At 41.7% G+C, this 24,868-nt stretch overlaps 1 protein-coding gene across 6 annotated transcripts in view; it reads right to left on the bottom strand.

Annotated features, from left to right (window-relative positions):
- The window catches only part of LARGE1 (LARGE xylosyl- and glucuronyltransferase 1), a 303,751-nt gene that overhangs the window by 62,570 nt on the left and 216,313 nt on the right, over nt 1-24,868 (bottom strand). For all 6 annotated transcript variants that reach the window (XM_084755864.1, XM_084755865.1, XM_084755863.1 and 3 more), the window contains 2 exons: nt 13,187-13,488; nt 958-1,040 (listed from right to left, as the gene is read on the bottom strand). In XM_084755864.1, the coding sequence (XP_084611990.1) occupies nt 958-1,040; nt 13,187-13,488 (385 nt within the window). The remainder of the gene's footprint in view (nt 1-957; nt 1,041-13,186; nt 13,489-24,868) is intronic.

Here is a 24,868-nt window from a genome sequence, read left to right as displayed (position 1 = left end):
AAATTGATGAGCAGTTAGAGCAGGCCCAAGAAGGGCACTGCCTGGAAATGCAGACACAATTTTCAGTACAACCTTAAAAATATCTAGTTAATAAACCTGAATATCAAAGGGAAGAAAGAGAGGCCCATGAGAAAGCAGAAGCCTAAGTGAGAGGTATCTCCATTTTCCAGAGGAAGGGAAGCAACCTTCTGACTGTTCCCATAGAGACCCAGAAGGCCTACCAGATTCCACCTACAAAAGTTCACTTTAGCCTAAGCTAAAGAATTTCTGACAGTCAAAAGTACCCAGAAATGGGACAAGTCAAGCTAGGGAATCATTTTATGTTTTCATCAGTGCTGTAGCAAACAGAGTAAGACTAGCTGGAAACAGAAGTTCATTTTACCACAGTTCTAAGAGATAGAAATCTGGGGTATTTGAGGTCAAGTTCCTTGGCTGGGTAGCTTCACAGTCTTCCTTCTAAATATATCTGTCCTAATCTTATATTTTTGACACTAGTCACATTGGGTTAGGGTCCACTGCAGTATACCTATTTTAATTTAATCTTCTCTTTTTAAAACTTTATCTACAGACAGTCCTATTTCAAAGTACCAAGGGTTAGAACTTCAAATAGGAGATTTAGGTGGGATGTACTGCAGATTACAACATAATCTGTCAACAGGAATGTGGAAAATCTCTGGAGAGTGCGGGGTAGTAGAAACAGAAGCATCTAATTTGGTATGCCCTTGAAGGATCTTTAATTCTGAAAGCTGCAAATCTATTCATGGTTGGGCAATACTGAACCATTGCTATTAAGCATTTTGAATGCAGTTTCTTTCCTCATATTGTAGACAAATATCATATGTTAATGGCAGTTTATAAGATGGGTTAAAAAGCACACTCTTATATAACCTTCCCCAAAGCACCATACAAGTCAGGTACACACACTGCCAATAGAGTATAAGCAAAGACTGATCTTACCTATGAAAGAGGACTGACTTGACCAGGGTGACAACATCCCTGCTGGCATTATATCCGGCACAGACAATGGCCACGTGTATGGTCTAAAAGGAAAGAAACAGAGAGTGAACAGTTTTACACCCAGAAGCAGTTCGTCCTGTCTGTAGACACACAGAAAAGAAATATCACCCTGATTTCTTGTTGGGATCATGGAAAACAAGGGCACTGCCTAAAGCCATAGAGAATAACTTGAGATGGTTTCACTAAAGTCTTTTTAATCAGTTTATGGAGCTATCATCATTTGGAGGCCATTAAGACTCTTTTCAATTACATTTTAGAGATGGAAGCAATGTGATTGGTTCAAATAGGTAAACAATGAGTCCCCTGCCCCCAAGCCAAGAAAAAATGGCAACAGATGAAGAAGAAATGTGCCCAGTGGGCCAACAATCAAAGCTTTCATATTGTTATGGTTTAGAGTGTGAACTGTTCTTCTGAGATGACTTAGGGTACAGTCAATGTTAGGCTAAATGGGCCAATGAGCAGCTCAGGGCTCCATCTGGGATACTATTCAAGGAATTCAAGGGCAAACTTGGGAGGGGAATTACCAGTCATCTCATTTAAGCTGTTGGCAGTACTGACCAGAAACATGAATCCTGGCCTGTCTTTAACCCCAGGGGGCTCTAGGAAAACTTGACGGTTAGCCAGTAAGTGGAACATAAGGCATAAGTATCCATTATGTTTGGTTGATGTGCTAAAATACCTGACTATGAGGAAAGATGCATTGTGGTTAATGGTTTAACATCCCTCATTAGTAGAGAGAGTATAAATCTGATTGCGTTTATCTTGAAGAATCAGAAAGCACTTGCCTGATCTCCTCTTTGAACTTTTATTCAGCTTGAGCCCATAATCCATGAAAGAACTATTTCCACATTGAGGGTAAGTCTTCCCTTCTTGCTTATTTCTCTCTGAAAATGACCTCAAAGACACATACACATGTGTACTGTCTAGTGATCCTAAATCCAGTCAAGCCAGTGATCTAGATTAACCATCCTGACACCTAAACACACTTCATTTGTAAACCAAAACAAAAAACAAAACAAAACTAACAAACAAACAAAAACACTTCTGGTCCTAAAGGCTCATGGCCATGTCAGAATACAATATGCAATTATTTCATCTTCGAAATTCACGTAAGTCATAACATTTTCATTATTGTTCAAAACTTCAGAATAAAGCCTTTTCTGAGACTCAAGTCAATTGCTTAACTATGCAGACATATGAAATCAGAAAATGATTCAGACACTTCTAATATAAAACAATGCAGTCAACATTCTCATTTGAAAGGGAAGAATGAAAGAAAACCAAGGACAAACTAGACTACAGAAGGAGAAAAAAAAAAAAAGCAAGGCACACAACAACGCCTTCAGTTCTTTGTCCAGCAACTAGGACTCATGATGACACTGCCTAGGTGCCATGTGTGTAGGAAGCCCCTACTTTCCACTACTGTTCCAGGTGGAAAACGTGGCACAATCTTTAAAGTACCTCTGGTTCACACCTGGAGCTTTTCTTGGGGTAACAAGTGCATCTCTGGTTAGTGGCACTGCACAATATCCTATGGTCACGACCATAAGATAGGTTTTAATCTCACAGACTCATAGCAGCTCTATTGGCTATTCCCTACAAGAATATAACCCAGTAACACATTTCCTCACATAAGTGGCTTTCTGGAACCTTTATGCAAGTCCTCATGACCCATTCTTGAATTTTGCAAGTATAGCAGTGCTCTGTCATTGAAATACAAATACTCTTAAAGCTGTCAGTCAGGCTCGCACATTCAGGTTGGCTGAGGTTAACAAGGCCATTTTTTAAATTAATTTTAAATGTGGTGGCAGTCAGGAGAAAGGAGGCCTGAAAGGGGAGAAACAGCAAGAAGGAGGGAGAAAAACAAAACAAAACACTCTCTCTTGCTCCCTCTCCTCCATACCAAGGATTGAGTTGAGTACTTGAGACTCCCTGCTTTTGGCTATTACCATGTTCCCATCTTGGCATCAACTTTCTCTTTCTCTACACTGTACAGACATTGTTTCTTATTTTGGGCATGTTCTGACCAAGACTGGGAATGAATAGTCTAGTCTAGGACAACTGTAGTAAGAAACCATGGATCGTTAAAGAACGCAGAGTCTCTGCACGTCCGTTTTGTTACCCCACCTAAAGCACAGCCTTCCTTGAATCAAAACACATCTCTTAAAAGCTATTTTCACCATTCTGTCCTACAAGCACTGCAGAAGAATAGTCCCTCTGCAAGCAATACTTCAACTGAAAAGTGGCTGCTTCACAGATCAAGAATTAGTCCCCTTTTCCATTGCTATGATAATATAACCTAACAAATGCAATTTAAGATAGAATTGATTTATTTGGCTCCTTATTCCAGGTTAAAATCCATTACTGTAGGGAAGCTAAGACTGCAGAAGCTTAATAGTACTAGTCACATTATATACAAAGTCAAGAGCACAGAGGAATGAACACATGCATGCTAGTGCCCTTACCTCCTCTATGCTCTAACTGCCCAGAATCCCAATTGAAAGAAATGGTGCTGCCAACAGTGGGTAGACTTTCTTAGATCAGCCACAACAATTAGTACAATCCCACACATGCATATATACACAGAGGCCCTTCTCAGATGATTCTAGATGGTATGAAATTAAAAATAAAACCAACCATCAGAATGGGTCTTCTGGTAGCTCATGCTGTCACATCATGGCTCCTGGCTTCCCCCTTGCCCAGGGCAGCACTTTCTAGAGGCTCTTCTACCATACTCAGTCTGTTAGATGCTATCTACAATGACTTCTGGCCAAGAGAAACTGTTCACCACCACATTTGGTATAACCACAGGAACTACATTCCTTAAACACAAATCATAAACTATTGGTCAGCCTTGGTCCATGTCTATAACCTCTCTGATCCCAATTACGTTCACTCAGCCTGACTGCTCCTACCATCCCAGTGCTAGAAGTAGGGCTGCAGCAGAGTATCACTGTCTCTTAAGTCTATTGTCATGTGGTTATGACATCTACAGGGTCCTTACATTTATTAGCCACTATACCTAATCCCTCTGCTGTGGAGGGACCACTTTTCCTGACACCATGGCATGACCTTCCCAGCCCCACCATACCTGGCCTCCATTGTTGCTCATCTAAACCACCCTTTCATTGTGTTCCCAGCCTCTTCCTTTCTATCATCCCTACCAAAGACACAAAGCCTGATCCCAGGAGTCTGATACAAGCCTTGTGAAAGATAAAAGACAAGACACTAATAGCAAGCACAATTAGAGCTGGCAGCAATCAAGAAATGACTATATCCTAGGTCTTGTGCTTCATCTCATACACTCTATCACACTTAAATCTCATAGCTATGTGAGTCAGATACAGTTCATTTTTGTATCACAGAGGAAATTCATGATTTCATGATGCCAGACGTAATCCCAGAAGTCGGGAGGCAGAGGCAGGTGGACCTCTCTGAGTTCAAGGCCAGCCTGGTCTATAAAGCCAGTCCAGGCCAATCCTGGTTCAGGTCAGCCAGTGCTATTACAGAGAAACCCTGTCTCAAAAAACTAATTAAAAAAGAAAAAAGGAAATGCACGCTTGGGGAGTAGTAAGTTTTGAATGTGAACTGCAAGAGGCTCCTGTGCTTGGTTAGCAGATCTCCAGTTGGTGGTGCTGTTTTATAATGCTCTGTGAGCTTCACAAAATGGAGGGCAAATGGAAGAAAGAAGTCAGCGGGTGGAAGGACGACTTAACAGTTTTTCTGACCTGGGTTTTCTGCTTCCTGGATTCCTATAAGGAGATTCCTCATATTCCCCATTGCCCCAGCAATGAGCTTCTCTCACAGGCATGTGTTCCATAGCATGACAGACTATATCCTCTGAAGACTTGGGACAAAAACAAACACGCCCAAACCTTTCTTTCTTAAATTGCTTCTATTAGGTATTTTGTCACAATGCCAAGAAAAGTAGTTAAAATTTAACCTATGGAACAGAGATTTCAATAGCATGCTGGAAATACCCCCAAAGTTTCAGAAAGCATAGTGTCTCTTACCCAATTAAAATAAAGTCTCTGATGCCCAGGATTTTCACATGCTCTGTAAGAAGGCAGTGTTCTCACCATGGAGCACTTGACACAGTCACCAAGATTCAAGATCTAGAAGACACTACTTGGGGGTTGGAATGTTGCTGACATGCTATGGATCTGCTAAACATTCTAAAGTACACAAAACACCCCACACCCCACTGGCCACCTGCCACTTAAGAAAGTAAACAGCACATCTGTTAAGGACCTGAGGAGATATCTGTTTGCCAGGCCATGAGAAGAACAAAATTCCTATCCTCAGAATCTATGTAAATGCCAGGGTAGGGAGGACATTTCCTGGAATCCTAGTCCTAAGGAGGTGCAAACAGAGGAGCTCACCAGCAAGCTGCTGGATAGCTAGCCTAGCTGAATCCTCAAGCTCTGGGATTCCCTGTCACAGGAAATAAGAGTGAGACAATCAGAAAGACATCCAACATCCATCTCCTGTCTTTACACACATTCACACATATGGGAACAGGCATATATATGTATACCACACACACTGTCCTAGATACTTTTATAACAATTTGACACAAGCTAGAATCATTTAGGAAGAGAGTACCTCAATTAAGAAAATGCTTCCATAAGCCTGATTTCAGTACAAGCCAGTGAGTAATTTCTTCATTAATGGTTGATGTGGTTGGGTTAATTGGGTATGGTGGGGTCCATAGGCCTGTGGTCCTGGACAGCATAATAAAACAAGCTAAAAAAGTTATGGGTGGTAACCTAGTAAACATAACTTGCCATTAGCTTCTGTTCCACTTCTGCCTCCAGGTCCCTGCCCTGCTTAGGTTCCAACCCTGGCTGGACTGTAATATTCCTGCTGGAAAATTATATCTTAAGAAAAAAGGTGTGAGCCGGGCGTGGTGGCGCACGCCTTTAATCCCAGCACTTGGGAGGCAGAGGCAGGCGGATCGCTGTGAGTTCGAGGCCAGCCTGGTCTACAAAGCGAGTCCAGGACAGCCAAGGCTACACAGAGAAACCCTGTCTCAAAAAACCAAAAAGAAAAAAAAAAAAGAAAAAAGGTGTGTTTGTGTGTGTGTGTGTGCGCGCACACGCACGCACGCACACACACATGCACGTGCATGCACTTAGCTACTCCAGCTCAGTAATGCATGCATTTCTTACTTTCTGCACCTGTAAAATGAAAGGATCATCACTTATCTCTAGATAATATCTCCCACCAAAGATTGAAGATAAAAGATGGCAATGCAGATATGACAGCTGCCATTGCAAGCATGAAGGGAGTGAATGAGAAAATGCTTGCACATGGGGACACAGATCCCAGAAGAGAAAGAAGAGGCAGAAAGCACATAGAATCTGGCTCTTCTGAATCCTAAAGTAAACATGTAACCTCTGAGATATCAAACTTAGACTTGGTTTCAAGGTTCAGGGATGTTTAAAAATGGGCCCATGAACTAGAAGCATAAGTAAACACACAGCTAAATATTTTAAATAACTTTCTAATCTCTTCAGTTTCAGCCAATATACGTTTTACTATGAAAAAATCCATCATCTGGAGCCAGAGCAGCAATGAGCTAGGAGTGGTTCAGGTGCTGCAGCTAGAGAGAGGAGGGTTACTAGTGTCATAACTAGGTTTTGATGGTATAAAGTTGAAGTTTACAAGTTTCTCAGTGTGGTAAATTAAACACCTAATCAATGACTGACTGGAACCATTATGAAAGATTGGGACTGAACATCAGGTTTTGTGGCCACAGTGCCTTTCTCTAAACCTTCCCTGTATTCTTGCAGCTACTGGTGTTTTAAGAATTTTCTTTGGCACTAAGTCTCTCTGGAGGGCAGGATAGTGTTCTTGTTTGCCCTTCTGGACTCACTCACTACCCAGCTTCAACTTGTTCTGTGCGCTCAGAACCAGATTTTCTTCCTATACCAAATAAACCCAGTTTCTTTTCCCTCCACTTCTGGTTCAGTGTGGCCAATAGGAAACACCAGTGGGATATGAGCCATCAGCCTCTGGCAGTCTCTGCCAGGACTACTGTCCCCAATTTGGCTCTAGCCTCTTTCTTCCCTTCCTTCATGTTCTGGCACTACAGCACCTGCCACCTGGAGCTGTAACCTCCTCTGCGCAGTTTCCCTTATTCTACCTGCGGCTTTCTTCTCCTTAAGCTCTTGAAGCTCTGTAGTATGACACGTGTGGTCTTTCAGGGTCATAGGTGACCCTTCCTGAGTACTACATGAGTTACCAGGACTGGAAAGTAAACTTTACTTTTTTTGGTCCATATTGATATTTGCTGATCTCTAACAGTAAGGACCCTAAAGGATCAATGTGAGAAATGATGATATCATTTAAACATTAGGAAGGCTCTTTCGAAGGAAACGTTCAAGGCTTCTACCTCCATCATTCATCCAGAACAAAATGCTTAATATATATTCAATCTCTGCCACCTGTGCTCACAGGTAAGATGGGCAGAGCTGTGAATGAAGACTCATTCCTTACAACTGTGGTATGAAGAGGTGACCTTTGTTCTAGAATCTGTATGATGGATTCAGAACTGGAAATCTTTGGCCTTTCCTGATATGCCAGGGCTCTTCTCCTTGTGAACAGAAATGCAAAAGAAGCACCACAGGGTCCATCTGAGGCCGGGCTAGAGAGAACAGGATGTTTTTTGTCCTCCTCTCTGTTAAGCTGTTTACTCTGAAGCAATCTAACTACTGCACCACAGGGACACAGAGTCCTAAGAAACTGAAGGCCCATGTATGTTGTGAACCACTTTGGAAACAAAGCCTGCAGCCTTTGGAAGACTGAACCACACTAATGTGCCTTGAAAGAACCAGAACTACAACCCAAGATGCATTGCTCCACCCTCCTGATTTTTCAAAAAACATATTATTCTATGTGCAATAAATAGTGGATGGCTTACAACAATGGATCATGCTATGAAGCAGTACTAACAACACGTATAGGCAGTATACTAATCTCATGTCTTGATGATATGACAAAAGCAACATAAGAAAGGAAGGATTTATCCTAAGTTACAATTTGAGGGAATATTTATCACAGCAAGGAAGTCATTGCAGCAACGGCATGAGGCAGCTGGTCACATGCTATCCATATGAGCATTGGTGCTCAGCTAGCTAGCTCCTTTCTCTGCCCCACCATGCCAATATGGGACACACAGCCCAATGAATGGTGCCTACCAGATTTAGGGTGGGTCTTCTCAATTCAATTAACCAAAACTAGAGACTCCTGCCCAAACATGACCAGTGGTTTGTTTACATGATGATTCTAGATCCCATTGAGATTCCATACTAACAAATAGAGGAGGAAGCCCTAAGGCACTGACTCTATGACATGCAAAGCCCCGTGAAAATCACTTATAAAACAATCCTGCTACACTCCAACCATAGCATTTTCTGACTCCAGGGTCTGGCATTTAGGGAGAATATTTTAGTGCGTTTACACTCTTAAAGAAGCCCCAAAAGAGACATATGGAGCTAATGAATTACAAATGCAAATACCATCATGGTATCTTCTGACAGCAATCTGGGATGCAGTTAGACAGCTGGCAAGCCTTTATCCTGCAAAATACTTAAAGATGGAGTTTTAAAATTTTTTGAAAATACTGTGGTGTTAGGTAGGGGCCTAGAAGATATGAGTGAGAGGTGTCAAGTTTAACAAACATAGTGACTCCAAGCAAAATGTCAAACTCTCTTGATTTAGCAAATGCAGTTACATTCTGGCCAGAGAGGAAAACAATCTCCCTCATTTTTAGAAGACATATGGTTGCTTCCACCCACCAAGGAGTCATTGTCCTCCTGAGGCTACTAGAATGCCCACAGAGAAAGATGACCATGTATCATGACAGATGAGACACCCATCAGACATACAATATGGACTGGGCATCAGGTTCTAAGTATATGGATCCCAGAAGTCCTGAGCTATATAATTATGCACAGTGCTTCATGGCCAAGTTTCTGGAAGCAAACCGCCTAGCTTCATATGCAAGCACCACCTTTCTAGTTACGTCACTGTAAAATTGTGTGGCTTTGACTCACCTTTGGCTACTCGTTTGTAAAAGGAAGACAACATACTATGTTAGCATGACATCTGTTATTCCTTATGAGATTGAAAATAATAACTTACTGAAGTCATGTGATAACGGAAACAAAAAGCTCAAAGCAAGTAGCAAACGAAGAATAGAGATAAATCCATAAAGTGTGATTCTCCATAATATGTCATCATTCATCGAATCTTAATGTTACTATACCTACCATGGTGATTTTGCAATACATCCTTAAAACCTCTGACATTCCTCTAACTGGGAGATAAGGTTGTATCACATTTCCATTGCAACTAGGTGGACCTCTGTGACTATTTAAACTAACATACCTTGTCATTAGTAGAAGTGGCACATGGGATATTACATACTAGGACACTGTGACCTACAACCATTCGCTGCCATGTAAGCAGCTTAGTGCTGAAATTAGCCATGCTGTGAGGCAGCTCAATGTAGCCTATGCAGACAAAGAAGGTGTGCCTGGACATTATTCCTGCTTCAGTCACAAACATCATTTGCACCCAAAACAGGACCAATCAGCAAATTTATTTCTGAGCATCAGACAATGAGATGGCTCATGCAATGACTACAGTTGGGCGGGGAAGGGAGCTCAGTGGGCTAGAGGACTGAAATTCAAATACCAAACACCATGTGTAGGCATGGTCACATACACCTTTAACCCCAGCACTGGGAGAATGTAGAGACAGGTATATGTCAGGAACTTGCTGACCTGCCATCCTAACTCAAATGGAGGGCCTCAAGTTCCAGTGAAAGGCCTCGTATCAAAAAGTGAGGCAGAGGGTAATAGAGGAAGACACTCAAGGTCTTCCTTTAACATCCACACATGCATGCATGGATATGTACATATACATACAGGTGGCCCATCAATTGATTGACTACACAGCAACATGGAACAAGATCCATATCAAGTCTGTGGACACTCTTTTCCTACCCACAAACTCATTTCATCCTCAAGTCCACTGGGAAGTGGATATTGTTATTCTTATTAGTTCAAGAGGAAAAAAGAATTGTCTATGCTTATGGTTTCAATGAGGAGCACTGGAGGGACTCGTATTTGGGGTTTTTGCTTCCAGTTCAATTTTTTTTTTTGATCTTATGCATACATGGAAGAGAGGAGATGAAAAGAGGTCATTCAGCCTCTGCTGAAATGCTACTGCTTGAGCAACAGAATATGTAGAGATAAAATAGGCAGCTGGTTAAAAGCCACATAATTAGGAGAGGATGAAAGGGCACAGGGACTGGAAAGGCTGGTAGTTCTGTCACTAGCTAGCTCTGCTGACAGCAAAAAAGTCATCATGGTAGTTTTCAGAAACACTTGTCTTACTTAGTAGAATTTTCAGTGTGACCACAGATTATAGAAGTGTCCTTGGCAACATGACCTTGTCCTCTGATGGGATGTCAAGATGAGCTTCAGAATTCATCATGGAAAAGTGCCAGAGTGAAGGCAGGCTTCTATTTGGCAGACATTTTTCCTTTGTGTCTTTGGCTTTTTTCCAAAAACCTTTGCCAAGTGCTACCAACTGGACATGCACTGCTAATGGGAATGTAACTACAGCAGAGCCTCCAGGTCCATGTGCAGAGGGGCAGGTCACAGTAAGATGTAAGAGCCTTCACATTTAGGTGGAAGGGCAAAGCAGGACCAGAATTTATCTAGAATAATTCTATCAAGAACATTTTAAGGGTCTAAAAAGTAATATGACCAATAGGTACAGAAAAAGAAAAGAAAATGAGTAATGGTAACTGTCAGGTGCAAATCCAAACACTGGAAAGTAAGGGTCTACATCAGTATACCACTGCTTTGTTTCAAACAGCAATGTCATACCTTCAGAAATGATATTAAAGTAGTTCATCATATCTCACAATCGTGTGGACTGATTTTTTTTTTTAATATCCACATTCATAGTTGTTGGCTCAGTTTATTAACAATTAAACTTTATTATACAACCCAACTAGCATATACAAGAAGGAAAAAAAGGTTAAAGGGACAGAAGATTAAAACCTCCTGGAATCCGTTCGGCAGGACGGGTCCTTAGGTGTCTCAGTCCCACGAGCTGGTCCAGTCCTTTCCTCTCTCTCCTCGCCTTCTTCTTCTCTCCTTCTACCTCTTGTTTTTTTTTTCTCCCCCACCTTCCCAGTCATATGCAAAGGGTGGTCCCTTCTCCCTTCCAGGGTCAATTAGGAAAACAATAGCCATGGTGGGGTTCCTAGGTAGGCTTCCTGAATTCCAAGCCCAGGAAGGCTCCAAACAGTCTCTCACAAGGTATTCATGGTGTGCCCCAAGGGTAAAGCCCGCCAAGACTGCTTCCACCTGCGACAAAGCTTAATCTTTCCCACACATAGTACTTACTCCCACAAATTCCCTATTAGCTGGATTAGGGAATGTGGCATGAATAGACATTTTTGTAAAAAGTAATTAATCTTCATGCCTAATTAAGTTTGTGAATGATACATAAGACAGAGAGGAGTTCATTAGTAATAACAATAACATAGCTTCAAAGAGTTAGTTCCTTAAACAGAATCTGTTTTTCTGGCTCTCTTGCAGCTAGGTAGCTAAGGAAGTCTTGAAGCTAAGTTCTGCCAAAAAGGATCTAAAAGAAATTGAGGTACCTCAATGAAGGATTGTCTCACTGTACTGGCCTGAATGAATGTATATTAATTGAGATAGGAAGACCCATCCTGATTGGGAGTGGCACCATTTCATGGACTATCAGCTGAACACAAGAAGAATTTATTCTCTCTCTGCTCTTGACCATGACCATGTCTCACTGCATCAAGTTCTTGCCACCTTTACTGCTCCATAGTTATGGACTATGACATGAGATTGTGAGCCAAAGATATATTCTCTCTTACAGTTGATTTTGCCAGGTTTTTTTCCAATCACAGCAGCAAAAACAAAACATAACAGCCAGCTTCTAGATACCCTCTTACTAGGGCATGCTCCAATCAGGCTTGTATTAGACCAGAAATCCAAGGATCCTGTCCTTATCATTTCTTGTTCAAGTTTCCTCTGTTGATACTGGATTTCTATACAAGTACATCTTCATCACTCAATAAACCCTCACTTCCTGTGGCACACAAATATTACTGTCATCCCATTCATGGGGCAGATGCTATGATTTAAAATGAGCTGTGACCTCAGGGTAGAAAAGCCTAATAATATTTATTCTAAGAGACACCATAAGAAAACCCAAAATGTATTATTTGTTTTTAGCTAAAATTAATATAAATTACCTTAATTGAAAGCATGTTAACTGTCCTTGGCATCAGCTTTAATGGCTTTCATGAAGCAAAAATCAGCCTAGGATGTTCATAGCTGAGGCACCTGCCAGTTCCAAGAGGTAAGATAAAGTGTTTAAGTAAGAACTACCAAGGCTGAGTTCTTATTCACCTTGCTGTTAGTAAGCACTTGGCTAAGCCATCTACACAGTAAAAAACAGAGGACACAGGAAATGTGAGAGAGTGTGTATATGTGTGTATGTATGTATATACATCCATGTACATGTTTTCAGTCCATATATACACATGATTAAAAGAGGTGGATGGATAAATACTACAGGATTAAAAAGATTCACTAAGAAAGGAAGTATTCTCCAGGGAGAAAATGGTAGTAACATACAAAATCTCAAAGGGTGGTTTTTAATAGGAAACACAATTCTAGTTCTGAATTGCAGAGACTGGTCATACACATAAAAGAGACTGAGGACTGAACTGCAGGAGAGAGATACACCTCTGGGATTATATAGCTATACCCCTGGCGAGCCATCACTGGGTCCCCATGATGAAGACAAGGTATGAAAACCTGAGCATTTCCTCCTGAGCACAAAGAAACCCTTGACAGGTTCCATTAGTTATGCTTCTGTCCAGTAGGCTTTCTTATCCCTGCTTATCAATTATAGAAACTGTGGCAAAGTGACGTTAAAAGTCTTTATGGCCACTCAGCAAAGCTTATGACCAATGTAGTTTTGCACTGAATTAAGAAACCAAGCTCTTTCCAGGGCCCCAGATGTGCTTCCAGGAGGTGTTTGCAGGGATGAACAGTGACTAGGGTTCTGAGTAGTCACTTTGCCCAACTCTGGTGTTCCTTACCTCACACTTTTCCACAGCTGGCTGCTGCCCACACTCAGAGCTATTGCCTGCCACAATGCCAGCCCGTAGGTTCTCACTGTCCCCTGTTCCCTCCTCCATGGAGTAGGTCTTGGAGTGGTTCCCACGGCGGTGAGCAGGGCCCTGACCCTGAGCCAGGCTGAGCTGCCTGCGTAGAGCACGGTTTTCCTCTTCCACCTCTCGCACGCGCACCTCCAGGCTCTCTCGCTCCCGTTGGCTGGAGGCAGTGTACCGGGGGCTGTGAGCTTGGGACTCCAGGGGAGACAGAGACACAGGTTTCCCATCTAGGGGAGAAGAAACCAAGAAAGTGTTAGCTTAGTAAACTTACTTCTAGGAACCCCAGCATTACCTCCCCAGGCTCTTGCCACAATCACACTGCTTAGCAGGAAAGCAGATGGACTGTGAATGACAAGTCACCCACCCATATTGAAATGAGAAAAAAGTGAGAACAGAATGACTTATAAAAATCAAGATACTTTGCAGAGAAAAACATTCTTACTATTGTTCCTAACTAAGCATAATGCCTTCTTCTCCATACAACAAGTTTGCAAGGAAACTTTTTCATCAAGAAATCACAAAACATGTCTGGTTAAGGAGGAATGGAAGACTCGAGATGGGGAGCTCCATGTTGTAGAAGAGCTCAAAAAGAAAAGAGGGGAATAAAGTGAAACTCCTCTTAAGTGAACCTATGCCATCTTCCAAATCCTGTTTTGAAAGCATCACCCTCCAGGAGGAAGCCCTCCTCTGCCTCTGCGTGTTACATATAAGTATATGTTTTCAAGGCTGACTGTGTGTGTGTGTGTGTGTGTGTGTGTGTGTGTGTGTGTGTGTTTATAATTTGAAAAACACCACTTCACACAGGCAACTAACATATCTCCTTATATAAAGTCAGTATTCAGTACATGCTGACTATTAGGAATTCCACAGACACAAGACATACCCAAAGCTGTGTCCCCGTTTTTTGTTTCCACTTTGCTGGCATCCCAGAATCAAGGAAGAGGGCAAGTCTCTCAGAGGCTTCCACCCATAACTCTCCAGAGAATGAGCATCTCCCTTGCCTGCTAAAATGCACTTGTTTTTCAACAACCCAAGTTGTCCTCCTTGGAGCCCAGATCAGGCTGAGATCACAAACTGTACTAGAGAGGCTTACAGAGCTTGGGGATCAAAACTGGGGATGAATCATGTGCCATGCATTTCACCTGAGCTGTCCATGCCTCTGACCAGGGTGTTTGAAATCTTTTACAGGTAACTACTATTCTATTTAGCCCCTAATCACTTTAGGTTAACTGCAGAGACTCCTAATCCTATCATTGAAAAAAAAAAAGGCTGTAGGAATTCCACTGCTCTGAACTACAAACCAAAGGTTGAGGGAAAACCTGCAGGGGACAGGAAATAACGAATGGGTCATAAGTGCACTGTAACTGGGCTAATTACAAGCTCCCTCCCCAGCTTTTGAAGTCAGTCTCCATTTTTCTTTCCACTTAGTGAATTAAACAGCACAGGAATAGGGCTGTAGCTCATTGGGGAGAGGGCTTGCCTAACAAGTGTGAAGCCTCCTTTGGTGCACCTAGTCTCAGTAAGAACCCATAACCATAGCACTTAGGAAGATAAAGAGTTCAAGGTCATACTCAGATACACAGAGTTTGAAGCCAGCCTGGTATTGACCTGCGCAGGACAGCCAATGGGAGACCTTAGAAACGGAGGGGAAGGGGGACAAGGAGGGATGCAAGAAATGGAGACAAGTTTCTGATCAAGCCTCATTTATTGAAAATCCTCACAGAGCTTTTATGGGTAACCACTGGAGTGGGGGGGGGGGGGTATTTGCATAAGCAAGGTCTCTATGGATACCCAACTGTAAAATGTTCCAGCAGTTATCTACTTTTACAGCTGCTCTAACCACAGAAGGGGGAAAAGTTCCAGAAAGAGAGAAGTTGTAAAGGGTCTGGTTAGTGAAATAAACAGCTCCCAGAACAGGGTGGCCTCACAAGCAGCTGGCCTTTATCTGATCTTACCAGTAATCTTACTGGAAAAGGTAGTTTATAGCTGGAATGAAATAGCTCTTACTATGAGCTTGGGAGTCTTAGAATGATTGCACCCCACAGACAGCCACTATGCCCATACAGACAAGGAGACTGACAGTACTAAAGTTCACAGCAAGAGCCAATAGGAAGTAAGCTCTCCCTGATGACCCAACATAAGGGGCTGAGTACAAGGTTTCTGGGCCTAAGCAGGCCATTTCTCTCATGAAAGAAATCAGGAACATGAGCACAGAACCCATGAAGCTCTGAAGACCCAAGTTTCTGAGGGACTCTGAAAATGTAGCAAAGGGACCTAGCAGTTTGCTTTAATGCTCTGATCTTCAAATCCATCTGTGAAACAGGAACATGAATTGTAGAATAGACAATAAAGTAGGAGGCTAGAAAACCAGTTCAAACAAAATCAGCTATGCCTCTACCTAGGAGGTTCCTGGAACATAAAAGTTCCTATAACCCCCATCCCAAAGAGGGTAAGATGAGTTCCATATAGAAATTCTGGTGTTAAAAGAACGTCACATGTTCTGTGCATAGGATTACAGTGTATAAGTAGGTGGCCACATGCCTTGGAATTCTTGCGCATGGCCTTCACTATGTTAAGGTGCACACACAGGAAAACAGGTATGTTACCAGGCTCCCTTCCTGCCCTCTTTCTCCTTTCCTCACAACTCCACAAGTCTGTTTATGAAAAGTACAGGCTCTAATCATATGCCTATGGAAAATGACACTCCTGTGAAATCTGTTTCTAGCCTGTACTGGGCACCGTTGGGTTTTAACTACACTTACTTCTCAAACATTTGCGGGTATTTTCTTGCTTTTCAGAACTCTATCGATTTGTCACCTATAAGTACATAGGAAAACAAACAAACAAACAAACAAAGGCAATCCTCTGTGAGAAGAAAAGATACCTAAATGGATAAAAATAATACTGTTCCCAGAGCCTGGAATCGAAGATGTGCCAATGGTGGACATGAGTGTCATTTCTAGTCTGTTTTGAGGCCACAGCACCTTGCACAAATCTCTGCCTTTTTCAACTACTTTCTTCTTTTGAAAAGGAGGAAAGCTAGGAGTGGTGGCATATACCTTTAATCCCAGTATGGATACATAGATCTCTGAGAATTTAAGGCCAGCCTGGTTCACATAGTGAGTTCTAGGACAGCTGGAAATACATAATGAGACCCTGTCTTGAAAAACAAACAAATAAAAAAACAAACCAAAACAACAAAACAAAAAGGAACAAGGAAGAAGAAAAAAGAGGAGGGGAATGCCAGAGACTCTCAGCTCTGGCTTCCTGTGCAGAGAGGAATCCTGTGGTAACCTGGCTGCCTAGTCTCATAGCTGAACAATTAGATGTGAGTGCTAGGAGGTCCCATGACTTTGTCGTGTTGACAGCCTGCTCTCTTTTATTCAGATTCTTTCATTTGCTCCTGGTGTGCTGGGTCCTAACTTTGCTTGTTGACCTTCACCCAACCTTAGGTAGAGGTGACAACAAAGATCAACATGCCACGGTGGTTATCCATTGTCTCTTCTTACCCACATACTTCCATACTGGACTGGGAGCAGTATGGTAGTTCACCTTGAGCTTCCAGTTTGCTGACTCACTTGCAGATCTGCCACAGGCCTTATCAGTTTAGTCTATCATATACGTGTGTGTGTGTGTGTGTGTGTGTGTGTGTGTGTGTGTGTGTGTGTGTGTACCCATGTATATGTTCTCAGTGCATATACACAAAGTACTCAAAAATGATGAGTGTGGCAGGCATGCTCTGTAAGAGTGTCCATAAACATATCTATGTATGGCTCTGCTTCTTTGGAGCCATCTGACCAATAAAAAGACTACAGTGATCTATATGTCTCACCCTGGAGGACATTGCCTCACACCCAGTCTCTTTATCCACAGTTCCTGGCACCTTTGCTAAATTTGATAGGGATGTGAAGAAGGGACTGAGGAAAGGGTTCATGATCTCTAGAGATAAAATATTTTAAAAGCACCAGGTGTGGCAGCACATGCCTTTAATCCTATCACTCCAGAGGCAGAGGCAATCTGCCAGCCTTTTCTACAAAGTGAGTCCAGGATAGCCAATGCTATACAGAGAAACCCTGCCTCAAAACACCAAAATAAATAAATAAATAAATAAATAAAATTAAAAGCTATGAAAAATGTAAGCCTAATATGTATCAAACTACCTGCTACTAGAAATTGTAATAGTTCATGTTGAAGAAAGAGGGAGAGACAAAGGAAGCCAGCAGGAAATCAAAGGAAGTGGAGAACATGGCATTAAGAATAAATGAGCTTGAATTATGGACTTCTACTTACTAGTTAATAGATTTTAGCAAAGTACTGCATTCTTCAGTGACTCCATATATAAATTCTGAGAAAAACCCACAGCTATACATACACATTGCCCAGCACTGAAATTCAGCTGAGCTTATGAAATGTTTTTCTTCAGTTTTCCTCAAGCCTCACCCCAACTGTAGCCCTGGATGTAAGGTAATAAAATGTAGGGCACGAGGTCCTATACCTTTGTTCCCTGTTGCAATTCCCGCCGACTTTGCAGTTTCAATCTGCAATCTATTTATATACACAGTGCATCTTTCTATGACACAGTGTGCACATGTGTTGATCTAGTTCAGCCCACTTTGAGTCAGAAATGTCAAACAAGACATTACTCAAATCCTCATTTCTCCTCCCTACATTAGTTCTGAACAAGTAAGAATTTATCATCAGATTTGAATCTCTGAATCCACTCAGATGAATGCTCTGAATTAAGAAGCAAAACATCTAAGATTCAGAACAAAAAAGGAAAATTGAAAAGCAGTCTCTGTGTGGAGGAACCACAGGGATTAGGTACCTGTTGTTCACAATGTCCTAAATGGTAATCCCAATCAAATTGTAACTGTTGACTATCCTGCAATCTCTGCGGAGGGCTAGCATGTTATATGGTATGGGATCAGTTACTCATTTGCAAATGGACACAGCTGCAGGACTAATTTCCAGACTATGATGTAACCTCAAGTCCTTCTACTCACACCTTGGACATAGGTACCAAAAACCTTCATTGAGAGCCAGATTTCAAGAAATTTGTACTCCTGCATGGTTTTGTCGACAGCAAAGAGACTACATCCTAACCTTTGTATGGCAGGATATCAAATGGATATGGCTATGTCCTAGAAAAAGCTTATTTACAAAAAATAAGGAGGAACCAAATTTGGAAATTTTTGGTGTTCAAGGTCTGTGGGCCTTCATCCTAAAGCATCATATTAATTTCCTTGGTTAATCCCCTGCTTCAAGTATCCCATTACTCTCACAGCTTCCCCCACAAATATTGTGAATTAATGTTCTTCAACCTCACTTCCATCACTTTGGCACTTTGAGAATGTGCAGAAGTGAGCTCATCACTTCAAGGTCAACAATGACTGTTATGTAACCACAAGGCTCCTCAATACACACATAAAAGCCATGTATGGCCAGATATGCCTGTAATTCCAGTACTGAGGGTGAGGATGGGGGAGGAACAAAGGCAGGAGGATCACTGGGGCTTGCTGGTCATTCAGCCTAGCTGAAAAATGTTGAGCTCCAGGTTCACTGAAAAGACTCTGTCTGAAGGGAATATGGCAGAGAATGGTAAAGCAGGATACCTAATGGCCTCCTCAAATGCACACAGATACATATATACATATCACACACGCGCATGTGCACACGCAGACACACACACACATACACACACATACACACCACAATCTGTACTTCCTCTTCCAGTATACACAATAAGTTAGTAGTGTATACACTGCCTTATCAAGATCAGTGAAATTAAAAGTCTGAAGGTGTGAAGACTCTAGTTCTCAGCACAGAGAGCAACCCTGTTTGAGAGTCTCAGAAGTAGCCAAGGTGGAGAAACATTGACCTGTACATCATGCCAAACCCTCTGGCTCAGTTACAAAGAAGGCTTTCACAATGTCCCCTTTAGTGTAATGTGGCTCTAACCAGGGTCATGTCTCTTTGCCTCAGCTTCCATCACCCTCTTAGAGCAGCTCCTGCCATACGAGCAAGAATGGCCCACTTGCCAGATAAGGATGACCCCCAGGCTCAAAGGTTGGAATACTTTGTTCATAGTTGATGGCACTCCTCAGGGAGGAGCATGGCACTGAGGGCAGTCTTTGAGTTTTCAAAGTCATGCCATTCTTGGTTCTCATTCTCTGCTTTTGGTTTAAGACGTGAGCCCAGCTTCTTGCACCTGCTAGCATGCCTTCCCTACAACATCAAGGACTCTAGCCCACTGGAACCATAAGCCCAAATAAACTTTTTCTTATACAAGTTGCTTTGGCCATGTTGTTTTATCACAGCAACAGAATAATAGTTAATTAAATTAAGTAATTAAGATTAATTGTATTCTGACTCCTCAAACCTTCTGTGCTGTTTGGTTCCCCTGATGTTCCTCCTGTCTGGATAGGTGTTTTCTACAAAGCAGGTCCAGTTGTCAGGCTGCTCCCTTTTCTTCTGGGATGATCATTCGGCACTGAGTTATGGTGACTTTTCCAATGTCTCCTTTTCCACAAGAGGCAGTGTTCATGAATCATTTTGTCATTAAACACACACACACACACACACACACACACACACACACACACACACACACACACATACACACACACAAACAATGCCCTCCTTGAAATACAGACATTTCCTGCTCTCCTTCATTACCTCTTCAAAATGCAAAACAGACACAATGTTGAAGCAAACGTCATTTTATAAAAGTTTGGAAAGCTCAGGCTCATCTTAAAAGCATCATTCAAAAAAAAAAAAAAAAAGAAAGAAAGAAAGAAAGAAAGAAAGAAAAAAAGAAAAAAAAAGGAAAAAAAAAGTGATTCCCAAATACCCCAATGAGAGCTGAGTATGCTAACATGTTACCAGCTTTTCCACTGTAGGAAGTGTGTGTATCAGAGAGAGCAAGTCACAAACACACTATCAGCTGCATCATGGCCTAAAGTCCAGAAGCTTCCAGAAACATAGCACCACATTTGCAATGGGAAGGCAAATGTCAACAAGACCAAACAAAGACTGACTGATTGCTGTGGGTAAACTGGGAATGTATCACCTGAAGATTTCCTGGAGCAATTTTCTAGAAGATAACTTTGGCAAAAAAAAAAAAGTAAGCTTGAGTTTCAACAATGGCCTTGAGTATCATCTGGCAAAGGCAGAATGATGGCAAGAAAAGAGTGCGTAAGTTCTGATAAAGAATCTGCCACAGCAATGGTAGGGAAGGAGGCCTGGATTCCGTGCTCCTTGGCCAGAAATGAGCTCTATTCTCTCCTGCATGGAAGGATTTTCAAGAACCTTCTCTTAAAAGACTTCATTAAGTGGAGAAAATAAAGACATTCTTAGCATCAAACTGCTGGACCCATAGATGAAGTTTTGGCTTGAAGTGTGTGCTCATGATCCACAATTACAAGAATTTTTGCCCTTTCTAATTCAATGATATCAAATTTTGCCCTTTTTTGGCTAAATATCCCATGTCCAGAAAGGTAGAAGCAGGTGGTCTTCAAACTATTGTGCTAATAGCAGGACAGATAATTCTACCTGCTTCTATATAGCTAATTCTCTTTGATGGCCAAAGAAAGTGACAATAGACAGAAGAGTTGTGTAAGGAACATGTAACTTGCTACCAAACAAGGCAAGACAATGGCCCTCAGTCTACCATCAATTTATCTACTTAGCAGTTGAGTCATGACTTCTATTAGGCCATGAGCTTCAAGGATACCACTTGTTCTAGCAGAGGTCATACTGATTGGATGGAGGTAAGAAAGAAGCTTTTGTCTGTTCCTAGTTTATTAGGTTCTGTCCTAGTCAAATGTAACAGTTGGACAGAACCCTCTCTATTGTTAGGTCATGAGAACCACAAACTGCTTTGCTATCTCTGCAAAGCTAGCTCCAAGGCTCCCCAAATCATTCCTACGACTCTTGATTATGAAAGAGATGCAGAAATATTCCCAAGCTGCTTAGTCTCTCTGACCCAACCACACTCTTTTTGCTGAGAAACAGTCAAGATGGAAGAGTTCATTGGCATATGTTTTAAAATAAATCTTCTATAAAACATTCAAGCTTTAAATAATCTAGTACTACGTCTAAGACTGGCAAGTCACATGTGCTGAGAAGCATTATATTTTATAGTTAAAGAGTTCTAATGAGGGTATGTGCGTGTGTGTGTGTGTGTGTGTGTGTGTGTGTGTGTGTGTGTGTGTGTGTGCGGTGTGTTCATTTCTTTGTAGATCAAATAGAAAACAATCCAGCTGGCCAAATATTTCTTTTCCATTCATCATACTTGGGATACATTTTACCCAGTTTGTGAACCTCTCCTTGACATGAACTTCACATTACCATTCTTGGTGGCTATATTATATTCAGTGTTAAAAAATGTTTGGAGTGATTTGTTTAAGGAAGAGTAATGGGCAAAAACATCCAATTCAGATCATAGAGAGATGAAGACTTGAATGGCAAGAAGCAGACAAACCAACCAAGCTGACACCATCCACCCCTGCTTCTAATGTGAGGCATAGTCCAGCAAAATTCAGACCTTCAGAGAAGACCTAACAACTATTACAAAGAAGAGGTCAAGGTGGGGGGTGGGGGTAGGATGCTCAACAGCTAAGGGTCCTTACTGCTTTTGCAGAAGAAAATGGATACCCATGTCTGTGAGACCACAAATGCCTATACCTCTGGCTCCAGAGGATCCAATGGCCACTTCTGACCTTTTTGAGCACTTGTACTCACCATACACATACAGAAACTGATGTATACAAATACATAAAAATTAAATAAAATCTTTGTTTTTAAAAATGAGGATCCAATAGTGGGCTAAGGATATATTCAGTTGGTAGACTGCTTGCCTAGAATGTTAGAAAACATGGTTCAAATCTCAGTACCATAAAATATGGGCATTGTAGTACACACCCTTAATTCCAGCACTTTGATGGTGAAGACATGTCATCTCTGGACATCCAGTGAGTTTGGGAAGACTCCTGTTACTCTTTAAATGTCTTTAATGGTGCTGTAAGAGGACTAAACTACTGTAATTTGTCGCCAAGCATATGATGAGGACTAGAAAATAGCCCACCAAGACTCTCATAACCTCCTCTCTGTTTAAAGGTCACAAAGGCCATAGATGTCTTGGGACTGAAAAAATAGATTCAAAGAGAAAACAGAGCAAAAGGCATAACTGTCATTTCCCAGATAAGTCAGGGAAAGCCCTTTTTCTTTCTTCTTTGTGTGTGCATTTGAGTGTGGAGACATGAATTACCTGAACATCTACCATAATCGCTGCCTATCATATATATCAAGGCAGCATCTCTTGCTGAACGCAGAGCTCACTGATGATCTAGTGTAGCTAGCCAGCTACTTCCCATACCCCTGCTTCCCACTCTAGAAAGCTGGGATTACAAGAGGCTGCAGAGGCTGCCGTATTTACCCAGGTTTTGTTTTATGTGAGTGCTGCTCTAACCTCAAGAATCACACTTGTGCTGTAATAGTTTTTTTTTTAAATTGGGCCATTCCCCTCATCGGTTTCTGCTTACTTCCTGTAAATGAGCACTCACATGGGTGATCCCAGACCCAATCAGCAGACCTTTCAGAATTGGTGACAGATGACTTGAAATGAACCATCTTCTCAAGGCCCTCTGATAGTTCATCTCCTCTCCCGTCAAGTGGCTTTGACACAGGTCCCAACAAGTCCCTATCACAGCTTGACCTGTGAATGTCAAGCTGCATGCAGGTCACCATCACTATTGAGTGTTCATCAGGGAGTTAAACCCACTAGGACAGTAAAAAGAAGGGCTTGCATCATCAAAAAGAGTCTGATATCAAAGGGAGGTAGGACTGCATTTTTATTGATCAATGTTAGTGATGACTGAAGAGCTACCTGTGGCACTGTGGGAGGCTGCCACACACAGTGCTTTGCTACATTTCAAAGGGAAACAGAAGCAAGGCCTTTTTGTGAATGTAGCAGGGTTTTTGGGTTTTGTTTTTGTTTTTGTTTGTTTGTTTTTTGGTACCATCCAGATGTTATAAATTGCCATGCCACCTAAAACAATGCTATCATGCTCAGCTCAATTATAAATTAAAAACAAGATAAAGCTTGCCTGGGCATCCCTTTGCCTAGAAATGATACCTCGCTACCCTTTTTTCTATTGTCACCTTAACTAACATTAGAGTTGCATTCCAATTAGGGAGAGTCACAGTGTCAGGAGAAAGACAGAAGGGGACCTGTATCTATTATTTTCTCCATAAATCCAAATTAGCCTTCTCCAGGAAATCAGAAATGAAGAATGGATTTTTATCAGGGCAGACTAGGGAAGAAGAGAACAGGAGATTTTTATCAGAAGTTGAGCTTGACTAAAATGTCATTTTATCAAAATGACACTTCACATATTATGTAGAAAAAGATGCATATTTGGCTAATCTATTTTGTTAATACCCACTAAACTCAAAACCTGTCATCTCTGTATTGTGCACATAGTAATCTTTTTTCCTCCTTCTTGGATTGTATAATAAAGTGGTTGCAAAAGTCTTATAAAAGCAAAAATAAAACTAACAACTCATTTTTCAAATGATTCAATTTTATTATTATTAATATTATGTTTATGCTTGTATACCTCTGTGGCAGTATGTATACATGAATGAAGCACTGCATATGGCTTTAGATCCCATGGAGTTAGAGTTACAGATGGTTTTAAGGCATGCAAGAGCAGTGGATGCTCCTAACCACTGAATCACACCCTCCCCAGGCCAGAATTCTTGACTCAACTTCACTGTGAAACAAAACTGGATTTTTTTTTTGGAGGGAGGGGGGCTGGAGAAACCTTAAAAGATACCTAGGGCCAAAGTGAAGCCTTTGGTGGTAGATTCTGCAGTCTGAGATTCTAATTCATGGTCCCAAAGAGGAGAGTTCCTGGCAGAGAAGTGGCCTACATGACTCAGAGCCAATGCCAGTATCTCTGGGTGCACACAGTAGGACAAATTCTAGGTGTAAGCCTTTCTGAATCTTTGAGAATTGCTACTGAATCCCCTGCATACAATAATCCCATCTTCAGAAAGACATGGTTTCTGGGGGGGGGGGGGTCCCATACATGCAAAACGTAAGCTAAGTTCCAGGGAAATGGAATGGGCTTGGGAAAGTAGATCTAAGATATTTGCAACTTTATAATGTGGTGAGTTACCACTGACCCTACAACACCAGCTCAAGAATCCCGCTGAAGATCCTTGACGGCCAAGAGAGTGAGCTCTGGTCCCTAGATATCTAGTGCCGTATACTATACAAATGATGGCAGTGAAAAATGCCTGCCTGCACAGAGCTTTGCCTACAAATGACTGTCTTCTTCTACATGTCCCCACAGTATCTACAAGCTGCTTCACCCCGTGACTGTTCCGTCAACACGGATCAGCCTGATACCTGTTGAGACAGACACTGTGTTGGTGAAAAGCATTTCCTGTTGATGACATCATTATTATTTCTGTTGAACATGGCACTTAATTCCGCTCCTCATGCCCCATCGACAAGCACATCAGTACTATATTAAAATATTCATTCTGTCTTTGGAATACACCTGAACACACTCTAAACTGCTGCTCTCACCTCAGTTC

Source organism: Acomys minous, assembly GCF_964271855.1.
Source record: "Acomys minous genome assembly, chromosome: 14".
Lineage (NCBI taxonomy): Eukaryota > Metazoa > Chordata > Mammalia > Rodentia > Muridae > Acomys > Acomys minous.
Note: the sequence above shows the minus strand (reverse complement) of the source record. Positions and strands in the feature narration are given on the sequence as shown.